At 42.3% G+C, this 14640-nt stretch overlaps 1 protein-coding gene and 1 long non-coding RNA gene across 4 annotated transcripts in view; one reads left to right on the top strand and one right to left on the bottom strand.

Moving 5' to 3' along the window:
• LOC146822744 (cytochrome c oxidase subunit 4 isoform 1, mitochondrial-like) overlaps positions 1 to 14640 on the bottom strand; it is a 342020-nt gene that overhangs the window by 154364 nt on the left and 173016 nt on the right. For all 3 annotated transcript variants that reach the window (XM_085606931.1, XM_085606932.1, XM_085606930.1), the window contains one exon: positions 13354 to 13485. In XM_085606931.1, the coding sequence (XP_085463057.1) occupies positions 13354 to 13485 (132 nt within the window). The remainder of the gene's footprint in view (positions 1 to 13353; positions 13486 to 14640) is intronic.
• Positions 1 to 14640, top strand: part of LOC146822745 (uncharacterized) — a 163394-nt gene that overhangs the window by 100190 nt on the left and 48564 nt on the right. The gene's annotated exons all lie outside the window — the stretch shown is intronic.

Here is a 14640-nt window from a genome sequence, read left to right as displayed (position 1 = left end):
TACAACACTCATGACATATTCTGTGACATCATTGGTAACACTACTATGACAACTGAGCTGACATCATTGATGACAACACTGTGCATGGTGGGGGTGGGAGCAATAGTTAATTGAAATAACTATAACTGGGGTTTTTTTTTGGGGGGGGGGAGATTTATATAGCGCAAACTAGATCTGAAGGTATCAGATCGCTTTACGTGACCACAAGTTGCGTTACAGACGGACACATTCATTATTTTATTTTTTTGTTAGGCACAGGGAGATTATGTAATTTCCCCAGAATCACAGGATGTTGAGCGTCTCTGCCGGGGCTTAAGCCCGGTTCCTCAGCTCCGAGGTCGACTGATCTAGCAATTAGGCCACGTCCTCTGTTGAGTTTCAATGTTTTTTTTGGTTTAAAACGTTATGTTTAAACTGAAATTTTCCCCTACCTAGAACTTCACTTAAATCTTTCGCTCTTTTTTGTAATGAACATATATATATATGAATATGTATATTTCCAGAGCTCCTGTCGGCTGGGAGTAGGTTTTCTGTTTGCTCACGTGTGGTGGATGTTTTGAAAATGCTCCTACCAGGTGGGAGCAAAGACAAGTTTCCCTACCCACATCGGTGCGGGCAGGGAAACTGATGTTTCCAGAGCGTGGGCTCGCCAGGATACAGCTAGTAAGCTGATTCCGGGGCAATCAATGGCTCAGAAAGAGGGCCAAGTGCCCTTCTCCCTTTTAATTAGTTTAGCGGCATAGAGGATGGGGTCACTAGGGCCTTATACAGTCTGGGGAGCAGGTCCACACTCCTAAACTTTCCAAACGCAAACTAGTGAAAAGGTAGCACTTTTTTTGTGGAGATTCACCAAACGGGGCCAAATGTATTGGCAACAGATAAAATACAGTTCCTATGGAAACACAATCCTAACTATAACTACCCAGTGGTGACTGGCACTCTCTGTGTGTGCGCGCGTATGTGTGTGTGTGTGTTTCCGTGGATGATGTGATCAGTGATGTAATTTGAGATGTCATCAGTGATGTCACTGACCATGTCATGAGTGATGTACTATGTGAGGTCATACGCGGTGCATTGTGGAGGGCGTAAGTTATAGTTAGCTTGGTAAACTATAACTGCTGAATTTCACTGGTTTTGTATGAGTGGAATCTGAGTCTAAATATAACATCCCTGTAGCCTTTGTTTCTAAAGTTTTTCTAATTCTATTTCCTAACTATATTGTCCCTGTAACCTTTGTTTTTTTCAGTGAATTTCTAAGGTTTCTTTTTTATTCAATTTCCTTACTATAACATCCCGGTAACCTTTGTTTTCTTCAGTGAATTTCTAAGTTTAAAAAAAATGTATATTTCCTAACTATAACGTCCCTCTGTTTATGGTTTTTTCAGTGAATTTCTAAGGTTTTTTACATTCTATTTTTCTAATTATAACGTGGGTGTAACCTTTGGTTTTTTGAGTGAATTTCTTTGTTTTTATAAATGTAGTGGTGGTAACAGGGCCTGGCCTGTGGTCATGCTACATGGCCAATCTCCTCTGGGCTTTCAATACCACACCATGAGGAAAAAACAAGGAGAAGGCCCTCATAAACGTGTAAAATTAAGGAGAAAGCAGTGAAAACTGGGGAAAAGGAAGAAGACAGAAGATATGTGGGAAAAGCTAGGAGAAACAGTGATAAACAAGCAAAAAAGTATGAGGACACAAAAAACAGGTGAAAAAGTAAGCAGAAAATACTTAAATGAGAGAAATGCTAGGAGAGGGCATAAAAAACAGTGAAGACAATGGAAAGCATGCAGAGGACATTCAAAATTGGCAAAAGAGGAAGGAGAAAGTAGTGAATGTGAAAAGAAAGGAGAGGGTAGACAGATGTTGGGTAAAAAAGCAAGGAGAAAGTAGTGGAAATGAGTGAAAAGCAAGCATAGGCCAGACAATAACATTACTTTTTTTATTCTTCTTAATGTTTGGGATTCGCGGATCCACCGTGAAACAGAAAACGCAGACGGGACCTACCCTATGAGTTTTGCTCCAATCATGTGATCGCAATGAATCCGCTAATTTAGATTTGCGGATTTGACGAAATGTAAAAAAAATATTTATATATATGTATAGTGCAATAATTTCAAGTAAGACGTTAGTCTACATGTATAGAAGTGTACATTTATATAAGTATTAATTTCTTAAGCAGTAGTCACGCGATTTCTCTTTCACGGATCCACAAAAAAGATCTGGGAATTTGCGCAATGACATATAAAAACCTTGTCTTATGATTGGCATGATGACTGCTATACTCTTTTTATTTCAAAGAACCTAATTTCTAACTAAACAGTGCACAAAGCTACACTGTTTGGAGTAGGGCTTTTAGTTTTCAAGCTTTCAGGTTGTTAGAAGCCCTAATTTCCAGCATCATGGCTGCATCTGGTCCATCTGCTCGAGAAGAGGATCCTATCCTGCTGCAGGAAGATGAGGAAGAGCAGAGTCGACCAATGAAGAAACAAAGTGAGGTGTGGCAGTTTTTTACTATACCCTCAGGGGGAAAAAAAGTCACTGCAAAAATTGTAAAGTATAACATCTGTGGGAAGGAGTTAAGCAAGAACCACAGTGAGGGAACAAGTTCAATGTGGAAACATCTAACACCTATCCATGAACCAGTATACCTGAGGATGGTTCGTGAGAAACAGGCAGTGGTACATCTACATTTGCAGCTACTGTGGCTACCCCGTCCACCTCAGCCACCATAACTGTACCTGCAATGTGTCCGAATCTAGGACATATGACTCACTGCTTGCGATGCTACATGCCCGCAGGCCTTAACACATCATCTGTTCAAGAGAAATTGCATGCCGTCAACAATCTTCCATGTAAAAAAGAAATTGGGTGCACTGTTACAGTTTTTCTACAATATTTTGCAGTTAGAATGCCTGATGCTTGCTGTTATGGTTATTTCTGTTTAGTTGTGCCCATGTATTTTTTTCATGGTGCATTTACGAAAAAACTAAATCCACAAATAAAAAAATAAAACTTGTTTTTAAAAACAAAAAAAGGTTTATTTTAGACTCACACCATCTACCATCTAAGAAGAGCTGTGTATGTCATTATATTTCTTTAAAGTATATATGAATTATATCTGAGTCCCTTGCTGTGTAAATGCATATATGAGTGTGTGAATTGGTGTGTCAGTATATGCATCAGTGTATGCCTAGGTGTTCTAATATATGCATCAAAGTGTATCTGCTTATTGGTGAGGAATCACAGGATTCCCTGGCAGGTGGAGTGGGAGGCAAGAGCTTAGGCCTCAATGGCCAACCAAACATATACAATCTCATAATGTCAAGCACAGTGCTTGTCTCTTATGCAAAAAGAAAATATTTTAATCTCACTGCAGCACTAAATACTACACAATGTGACAGTAAGTTATACAGTGTTGCCATAAATTGCATTTTAAGGCTGAAACATTACACATGTTTCTAGTAACCGTTCTCACTCCTAATATTTTTGAGATTCCATTATTGTTGTTTCTAAAACACCATGGGCCTCATTTATGAGGCCCTAGTGGCACTTTTGCTTCACCGGATAGTCACTTTTTTGATGCTCCAGTGGCGCAATGTGCCACTCGCCGCATATTTACAATACCACGCAAAGCCACTTTACGTGTATATATGTGCCCATTTCACGCAGAACACTGCACGAAAGGAGCGTTCCATTGGTGTTTCTGTGGGTGTTCCCATGCAACACCCATGGAATCTAAAGCATTCCAAGATATATGAGGAATCGTAAACCTGGGAATGTGTCAGATTCCTACGCCTCTCCAAGGGAGGCTAGGAGTGGCACAACGAGGAGAAATACTTTTATTTCTCCTTGTTTTTTCCTCTTTCTATGCATGCTACATTCTGGAGCAAGCATAGAAAGATGAAATGCCATCAATGATTGTTTTTGAGCAGGAAGGTGTCCCTTCCTGCACAAAAACAATCATCTTCGCAACACAGGCCCCCTTGTAACAAGAGGCAATGGTGTCTGCATTGAGGAACGGCTGCTGTTTGTGCGCCGGGACAGGGGAGGACAGGAATGCGCCGTATCTTGTAGATACATCAAATTCTTGCCCTTTTCTTTTGAAGCAGGGCAACGCAGCAGGAAGGCCTGCTGCGCTGCAGTGCGTCAAAAGTGTGCCAATGAGACCCTATAGATTTAGGGAAGGTTTAAGCTTAGGTACAGATGGCTCAGATGTGATCACCGATTCAGGAGCACCTTAATTTGGTGTCTTTTTTTTATTCCTTTTAGCAAATAATCTCAAGGTGGTGCCTCAGTATCTTGCCCCTGGTGCAGACTAAGCCCTATGTATTACCTGCTGGTTGTTCATGGTAGTCTGTCTGTGCAGCAGATGTGTTTTGATCTCCCACCTTCACAGCAATTATTTTTCCTGGGTGGAGACCGCAGTGGCAACCTCCCTCAGGACAAAGTTCGGAGGATAGGCTCTCAGCAGTGGCAATTGCTGCCTTCATGCTAGATCCCCTAAGGTGAAGTCTTGGGGAAATTGTGGTCTACAGAAAGAAAAGGAGCCGGCTTTGGAGATGAAGTGGCTTTCCTCTCCTTGCCGACAGTGGCAGCCCCAGTCTCTCAAGCCTGCTGCAGGCAACACAGAATTAAACATTTTACTACAATCTTGATACATACAGCTCACTCATGAAATGCACAGAGAGACAGGGCAAACCTTCTCATGGCAAGGGTTACTCCTGGTTCTCTCTCCTGGATGGTCAGCTTTCCCTGGGTGCTCGTCATGATAGAAACATGCTGGGCTTAACTTCTTGCACTGTCTCTTCCCCTGCAGGGTCAGGCATAATTCTTCCCTCTCTCAGCAGACAGGCTGGGTTTTAGGCAGAAGTTCAGCATTTCTATCTGAAAGTGTTGACTTTGCTGATCTCCCCTCATCTCTGGGAGACAGGTTGTCAGGGAGACACCAGCCCTGGTTGCACAGTAGATACTTGAGTACTCTGTGGGGCACCCTCTTCCCTGGGGAAGAGATTAGGACTGGAACCAAGTAAAGTGATTGGATCCCACTTTATACACATTTTCTAGACAGGGGATGTGACTCCACTATTTTTTGTGCATATTTATATAGCGCAAACTCGACCCGAGGGTATTGGAGCGCTTTACATAGCACCGTATTTACATTACACATTCAGGCACGGGGAGATTAAGTGATTTGCCCAGAATACCAGGATGTGGATGTGACCTCGAGGCTCGAACCCTGGTTTCCTGCACCAGAGGCGGCAGCGCAGCCGACGGACCACATCCTCTCCCTATCTAAGGCTTCAGAACCTCTTTGGGCTGGTTCCTTACAACTGTCATTTCTAGGCTGCTCTCTCCAAACACAGCCTTTGTGACAAGAAATGGCTTGCACATCAGGTAGCAATGGGGCTATCTGCACCTAGTTTTCATAATCCTTCCTGAAGCAGTAATCAGAGATAGACAAAAAGGCAGGGTCTGCCTAGAAACTTCCTCACCTTAAACAACATTAACTGTAGCTCCACACCATCATTACTTCCATTTGCAAAATGGCAGTGCTAAAGAAAAACTAATCAACAGTACTTTGCTAGCAGGGACTCATGAGATTTCTATAGGTAGCCCTGTCTCTATCCTCCTGTCCTCAGGGTATGGGTCTCCACTCTCCAGCCACAAGAATGCAGGCAATATACCTTCTCTGTAACGGTGAAGCTGCCCTCAGCCTCACTGTCAGCTATTGTGTCTTCCTCTGATCAAGTCTGACTGTTAGGTCTTCAAACAGGACCAGAAATGTACCTTCAGGGTCTGCAGGGGGGTAATATGTTCATGACACTGGTAGGGGTTGGGTAGCACTCAGGTATAGCACACCACTGAAACTCCTAAGGGATGGAGTGCAGTCAGAGTGGGCCTGCACTGAGGAAGAGTCTACTCGACTCATAAGCATTTCCAGAATCTTCTGACTGCCTCAGACCTAGCGCCAACTCACTGAGAGGAACACAATGGAGAAGGGGAAATAAAGGGGAAAAGGATAATGTCATCAATGTTTAGAATTAGACCTATGAATTAATAGGACCAGTCGGGGTAATTTAAGACAATCTTGGAATAGGATCAGCCATGTCACTAAAGCTGCGAACATCCTATGCACAGACTAAGGTCTGAGCGCTTCAACGGGGAGATGGGGGGTCACGATAGAGGGGAGGGCGGGGACGGGGGGGGTTGGAGGACTGGGTGGGGGGGAGGTGGAGAGGGTCACGAGGAGGAAACGTATACCCGGTATTTTATAGAAAGATGGTTGAAGAATCTGCAAATAAAACGGTTGATTAATGAGAGTAGTAATGGATGGTGCAATTATATAAAGAAGAATGGGAAAGCTTAAAATATGCACTGTGAACATAGGGGGCTTAAATGATTGGAGGAAGAGGCAACAGCTGGGGGAATTCGTAAGGTCAAACTATTTTGATTTGGTCTGTCTACAGGAGACCCATTTACCCTGGGCAAAAAGAAATGTACTGAATATAAAAGGATATGATTTATTGGCCTGTTCTTCCCAAACCTCTACCATCAGGGGCGTAGCAATATTGGGTAAGGTGGCTCTTGGTGGTGCTAAACGCAATAATACACACCTTCGGGAGATGGGTGGTGGTGGAGCTTGGAATTGGAATTACCTTGTGCAAAATATATGGGTCTAATCAAGACGATCCTGAAATTTTTGATCACCTGGAAGTTGAGTTGACAACATGGCTGAGTCCAATGATATTATGTGGAGATTTTAATATTGCCGCTGACCTTGTTAATAATAATGTGTATGCTGGGCGAAAACCCAAAGTATACCGTGCCCTGAACTCCTTAATCACCAGCAATGGGCTGGTAGATGTTTGAGGGAACAAAGAACCAAACAAGGCAGGATTCACATATTTTTCATGCCCGCACAAAAAATATACAAAATTGGATTATTTTCTGATATCTGCGACAGTAATAAAGAAAGCGAGGATTGAGAAATTGCCAAAAGCAATATCGGATCACCATGCACTAGTATTACATTTAGAAACTGAATCCCCTAATAAGAGCTACTCAAAATGGACCTTCAATAGGAGGGTATTGGTCAATCTGAGCTATTTAGAATATATGAAGAAGTGGGCCGAAGACTTTTTTGATATGAACCGATATAGCGCCTCCCGGAATATTGTCTGGGACGCATTCAAAGCCGCTCTCAGAGGGAAAACAATCAGTTTTACTGCTAGGTTAAGGAAAGAGGCTCAGACGGAAAATAACAGATTGCTAAGAGAGTTAATGATAGCAGAGGAACAACATACGGAAGATATAAGTCAGGGAAAAGTTCTAGAGGCGCAGCACAGGATCCTGACCATAAAATCCGAGCTGCATAAATGGTTAGCTCAGAAAGCTGCAGATGATTATCAAACTCATAGGGGCAAGTTTTATGAGACGGGAGAACAGGCAGGCAAACATTTAGCGCTCCGAATTAGACAGGAAAGCACCAGAAATATAATCACAGATATACGGGAGGAGGATCAGGAGTATACAGAGCCTAAAGACATACTTAAGATATTCAAGGACTATTATCAAAAGCTGAATAAAGAAGAGACTCTTATGGAAGTTTCCAATATGGAGGTCGTGGGAGCAGGCCCCCAGTTAGACAGTCAGACAAAAGAAGAATTAGAGAAAGATTTCTCGATAGAGGAAATAAATGAAGCTCTTCAAGAACTGTCACCAGGAAAGGCAGCCGGCCCGACAGCATTCTCCTGGAAGTTATAAATGTATCCAGAGTGTGATAGCCCCTATTATGTTGGATTTATTTAATGGTATATTATATATAGGGCTCCCGGTTTTATGGTATTTATTTTTTTGCCATTTCCGTCTGTATTTATCCACATTTATTTTTGCTACAAGCAAAAGACGACACTGCAGCTAGTATTTTTCCACATTTATTTAAATTGACAATGCACACATGGGCTTGGTTGTTATGTGAGGGCACTGCCACTGTCAATGTACGAGAGGAGAGACCTCGGAGGGCAATAGCTGCTTGCATGGATGAGGGAATCCATTTTGAGTAATTTCAATCAATTGCTTGGCTAGGGCTCTGCTGGAGGGGATTTAGTGTTCTATTTGGTCGAACTGTAAGGATGAATGTACAGATCTGTAGGTAGCTGTCTCTCCTGCATTGTTTCACAAACCAGTCAAAACACCCATGCCAAACACTCACATTGTGCTGACTAGTTTCCAAGTGATCAGACCTCATTAGCATGGATTGTACAGGATCACGGATTGCACAGTGGGGCCATCTCTCCCACCAGGCGCGCAACACCCATTTGGCTCAAAGGGCTCCAACCCCCGCCCCCTTGTGTGTGTCAACCCGGTCTGAGAAAGTGTCCCAGGCTGGCATCCGTCTTCTTGCAGCCGCACCCTAGTACTTCACAGGTCTTTAAAAAGACCATTCACTTGTTAACAAGGCTTTGTTGTTTTTTTCACCCCTTCTTAGTTCTCCTGCATCTTCACTGCCCTCAAACTTTCCTTCACAGCCCCTTGGCCACAGCATGCTCCGGGATGATTCTGCTAACTACTACTCACTTAATGGTAGCTATTTTCTTAAAAATAGCCCTGAAAGTATTCAAAAGCTGTGAGACGCTGAAAGTAATAATATGCAACTGAAGTCCGAGATAATTGATATGATTCAAAATCTGGAATCTGTTCTGAGGGGATAATAAAGTTGCACTGCCTAGTTAAATCACAATGAAAGCAAGGACATGACTATTAAACAATTGGCGCAAGATCACACAGCCAGTGGTATAGCAGCGGTACCTTGGGCCCTAATTCAGTTTAAAAAAATGCTCCCTCATCCACGTCGGAACTTAAGGTGACAAGACAGCCATTACGGGCGTGTACTAGATAACTCATAGGCCTCCCCCTTGTTGTGTGTCAGCCCGGGCTGAGACAGCTTCCCGGGCACACACACATAGACAGTGTTTGAGCTGCCAGCCACACCCGAGTACTTCACAGGTCTTTAAAAAGACACCTGTTAACGAGGCTCTGTTTTTTTCACCCCTTCTTAGAGCCCCTGCATCTCCACTGCCCTCAAACTATCCTTCAAGGCACGCTCCGGGATGATTCTGTTAAAGACCGGCATCGCAGCATTGCGCGCATTCCCTGTGTCTGGCATCACACGTGATGTACAATGTCTTGTGCACTGAAGCCCGGCAAAATTTGCTAGTATTTTGCCGTTTCTAAATATAAACACAGACAAATGAAATATAGTTTTCCGTCTGTATTTATATGTATAAATCCGTAAAAACGGAAAACCGGGAGCCCTAATTAAATACTGGTAAGATCCCAGAATCCTGAAAGGAAAACCAAAGGATAACCCAGCATCTTATCGTCCAATATCCCTCATTAATGCAGATACTAAAGTATACTCAAAGGTGCTGGCGAAGAGGTTGGGAAGGGTCATAGGCGGTTTGGCAGCATGGGTTTATCCCAGGGCGCGGAACGACTGAACATATAAGGCGGACCATCACACTTTTCGATATACAGGCGGCCACGGGGGGGCCGAATGGCCATGATCCTTCTCGACGCAGAAAAAGCCTTTGACCGAGTAACGTGGATGTATTTGTGGGGGGATATTGGAACAAAAGGGGTTTGGCCCAAGAATATCTAAGGCCATTAAGGCAATGTACTCGGATCCAAAGGCCAGAATACAACTAATGGGGGGCAGCTCTGATAATATCTTTATTTCTACAGGGACAAGACAGGGCTGTCCCTGTTCACCAATATTGTTCGCCCTATATATTGATCCACTGATAGAAAGACTATTGAGGTGTCAAGACATCAAGCCTATAATCACCAATGGCTTTGAGACTAAGTTGTTGGCCTACGCAGATGACCTGGCTATACTAACTCTGGATCCAGTTAGAGCTATTAGTGCAATTACTGAGATTGCCAGAGAATTTGGGCAGAGGTCTGGTTATTTGCTGAATGAAGGCAAGACCCAGATAGTCTGCACTGATAATATCAAAATGAACGAATCAAGATGCATAGAAAGTGCAATCTATTTAGGGGTCAGAATTAACCCAGCAATTGATACAATAATAAAGGTTAATTTTGATCCTCTGGTGAAGTCAATCTCAGCGGATCTAAAAAGGATAGATAGTATGCATATGTCTATGATCGGGAGGGGCAATGTATTAACCCCTTCAGTGCCCGCCCCTTTCCCCGCCCTGTGCCGGCCGTTGTATTAGCGGGCGGGGTTTATGACGAGCTGGTCTCGTCATGGGCACAGCGCGACCGCGGCCCATGACGAGACCAGCTCGTCACGGGCATTGAAGAGGTTAAAAATGACTATGCTCCCCAAAATGTTGTATTTGTTCCGATCTATCCCACTCATGATCGACGAATCAATTATGAAATCAATTGAGTCAACATTTATGAATTTCATGTGGCAATATGGGAAAATCTGATGCGCCATGAAATATCTGTCTCTCCCGCAGGCAAGGGGAGGGCTGGCGATTCCGAATGCTAGATTCTATCAGTGGGCCTGTCTTTTGAGTCAGATGGCAATATTACTCGACCCGGAAAGGAGTCAAACGATTATGGTAGCAAGTAGTCACACCCTCCCAACAATATTTGAACTGATGTTAGGCAGTGAGGCCATAGGGCTCTTGCTCCGTAAAACAGACAGGCGATATTACAAGAAAATGCGGTACAAGGTAATGGTAAGCGCCTGGGAGCTCTGGAAGGAAATACAGAAAACTTTGGCAATTCCAAAAATAAATTATTACACCCCTCTTTGGAAAACAAGTGTACTGCCGCAATAACTATATGATAGGATGGGTAGGATCTGGGATCAACAAGGTATAAGAAAAATGGTGATATATTTGAAGGAGATCAAATGTTGGGATTTAGCACCATACAGGAGAAATTTGGGCTTCCTGCAAGTCAAGGTTTCAAATTTATACAAATTGAGAAAAACTTATCGGGTCTTAGGCCACGGATCTCTCCGGGGGGTAAAATTAATTTGATGAAGTACTTAGAAGGGTTGGAAGCAAAATAAAGATGATATACAGTTCCTTACTCCTGAGTTTACAAGATGATATGGAAAAATGTGAAGCCACCTGGGTAATTAAATTAAACGATCCTGATATAGATATGTATAAGGCGCTGCATTTAGCAGAAAAGTTATTCCGCTCTACTAATTCAAAATCCCAACATTATAAAACCCTCTTTAATCTCTATTTTACTCCAGCTAAATTGTATGATTGGGGGAAGAGAGAAGACGACAAATGTCCGAGGTGTGGAGAAGGGCCGGCCGATCTAATACACATGTTTTATCAATGTGGAAAACTAAGTGCAATTCAAGGAGAGATTGGGGTCTTTTGGGAGGGGCTGTTAGGATTTAAGATTGGCCTATCCCCTACCCTAATGTTAATGGGGCATGATAGCAGCTTGGGCCACAGTAAGGAAGAGGAGTCCTTCGTTTTTATATGTGTGGCAGTTCTCAGGATACTTCTAGCAGCAGGATGGAAGGACCCCATAGCCCCCACCTTTCAAATGTGGCTTGCACGCCTCGTGGGGATACATAATCTGGAATCTTCCCTATATATAAGGAGAGGTAGGAAGATGAGGGAGTTGGGGTTGAGAATTTGGGCTCCCATCAAGAGATGGAGAGATAATGTTCAGCGCCCTCTTACTATCGAAAGCGAGGGAGTGGGCTAGGAGACCGGCCAGATATGACACAATATGCTTCTAGGTTAAAGGTGACTGGCTGTAGTCATATAAAGTCTAGAGCAATAGTATTGAATGTCTGATGGTACATACATCTTTGTTTGAAGGAAGCTTCCCTATGTTGAAAGGTTGCTTTTACTATTGATTGAACTGTAAGACAATTTAACTTTATCTATGTTCTCTTTTCATGTTTTATTTCTCACCAACCATATCAACTGTTTAGAGAACCTTTTGGTTTTATGTACTTGCCGGATCCTATATTTTATACTTTTTTAGTATAGAATGAATTGTAAAATGTATCCATAATTGGTATGCCGGGTATTTAATAAAATTCAATTATAAAAAAAAAAGAGAAGAACACTTAGGAGGCAGCGACAGTCAGACAGTAAAATGTCACACTACTGTACAGAAGTCACTGAAACTCGCCCAGCAACAGACAGCTAAGCTACCAATAAAGTGTCAGCTACTCTAAGCTCACATTACAGGAAAACAACCATTTACAGGTGACGACGTACAGCACCTAAATACTGTACCAGGCGCACATTAACTCTCCACGGCCCGCAGTCACTAAGTAACTGACTAGAGCTTCCTCAGTTAATTCAAGGCTTCCACATGTATTACTGATTGGTTGCTAGCTCCTGGGTGCAACAATCGCTAGACCAGCTCCCCTTTACTATGGGAAAAAATAAATATTAGGGAACTTTTCATTCTAACCTCTCCTGTGACTCAACATTTTCTAACAGTTTAAAATCTACTTACTCCTGTAACAAAATGCTAATTAAACAGATTTTTATGGCAAACAACATTGCAAGTTTCATTATAACAGTTGTTGTTAGTTATAGAAACAGTGGAAAATGAGATGATGGGGCTCTGCTTGCAAGAGCATTCCAGTTTGCTGGCCAATTAATGGATAATGCAGCAGTGAATGAAAGACATCATGAACAAGATGGCGACTTATGTAACAGAATTAAAACAGCAAATCACACGAAAGTAACAAGCACCTGAATACGGGATGATTTGTTCGATTTACCTGCACCCCTAGACAACGGAGCATTCATTGAAATTCACAAAATTTTAGACGATGTAGGCCAGCGTATTTATATTTACAATCACTCCCAAATATGTATTCATATGTGGTATTAGCTAGATTCTTGAGGGCTGCTATTTTCATAAGAAAGTCACTAACTACTGTGTGCTAAATTGCACATGCTTTTTATCTGTAATCTTATCTTTTAAAATATTTTTTTTAAGTCTTTTAAATGTATTGTTATGCACACTTTTATGATTCATCACTCTGATACGAATAAAGATGATTATGAAAATGAATGTAGGGACAAAATTTAAATTATCCAGGTCTCGCATTCCCCAGGTGAAATTCCCAAAATACCATTAACAAGGTTCCACCATATTGGCGCTAAGATAACAAAATGCAATAAGGGTACTGCTTGATTTCCCTGTCTTTGTGGTTGGCACCAGATATACACATGAAATCCTGATCTTTGAGAAGATACAAATGGGCAAAAAAGATTGTTATGGTCTCCCCAACAATAACCCTACATTATGTTGTGTCTTTAATTTGAGCATTCCTGATTAATTTCACTTTTCTGCAATTATTAAAAAAAAGATTACCATAAATCCGTGTCCACAAGAGAAAGAGGCCGCTGAGGCCAATGGAGTAGCAGATGCCCCCAACAATTGTCTTCCAGTCGCTGGAGCGTGTTTTCATTTCTTCATAGGAGCGATCAAAGCTGATGCGATACACTGTGAGACAAGACACAGAAGGAAATAAACGTTTCCAAATTTACAGAATGATTATATACAACAGCATACAATGTGAAGGAAAAACGGGGAAAGAGAAGGACAATGTTCACACCCAACCAATCACACCCGAAGAGTTTTCAAAAATGTGCAGCAACACAAGTTACTGAACATGTTTATCTGTCACACTGAGTCTCAGGGTTTAACGGTGTTTGGGTAAAATGTTGAGTCCAAAATCTCGTGTGGACAAAATATTGTGTCAAGAATATGGAAAGCACGAATATTGTGAAGGAAGTTTCTGTGGGGATGCTTAACTTCACATAAAAGTACCTTGATGAAATATATATCTTTTAAGTAGATGCGGAGTTAGGAATAGTGAATCTATGCTTCCCTATTTGCATTTACCTTCTCGAAATTTTTGACATGATATTCTGTCTACACAATATTTTTGTCTTCGAAATTCTGTCAGTGATCTACCTATTCAAATCGAAAAGCCAACCCACACCCGGCCCTACCGCTCTTACCTGCACGGGCCGTGGCTGACTTAATAATATATTAACCTACACAAATGAATAATATTCAATTACCCTGAAAGAATGAAGGTCCTGCCTTGATTGTTTCAAGCATATGATCTGCAGCTAATACCAAATGTCAGCAGCATGCACTTAACTTATTGAGGCACCTTGCCAATTATAGTACCTATAGAATGGGTGTGGCATAGCCTCTGTGATTCCTCTACAACTCTCTATGGCAAGCACATACTTGGAGTAAATCCTTGAAACTGTATTAGCCCTTGTTGAATGTGCTGGCCCAAGAGACAGAGGAAATGTGACCTGATGGCCAGAGCTGCTGCCTTGGAAGCGGGGAACCAGGTTCCAGTCCCGGACCCAGTCACCTTTCTAGGCAGATCACTTATTCTCCCCATACCTAGAAAAATGCCCTTGGGCCAAGTTCCCAGACAATAAACAAAGAGATACGTGGCATTGGGGATGCATAGATCTATCTAACAGTGATTTCCTTAGCAGCAGCTTGCCCGGAGTGGGTGCCTCTAAAAGGAACACCAGGTTTGTCTGTACAATACACAGCTATTATTCTGTCTAAGTATAATATGAAGAAAGTCATGCTCCAAGATCCTGCAGTTTTCTCAGGTGATGCAGC

The sequence above is a fragment of the Triturus cristatus genome, chromosome 5_2 (assembly GCF_964204655.1).
Source record: "Triturus cristatus chromosome 5_2, aTriCri1.1, whole genome shotgun sequence".
Taxonomy (NCBI): Eukaryota; Metazoa; Chordata; class Amphibia; order Caudata; family Salamandridae; genus Triturus; species Triturus cristatus.
Note: the sequence above shows the minus strand (reverse complement) of the source record. Positions and strands in the feature narration are given on the sequence as shown.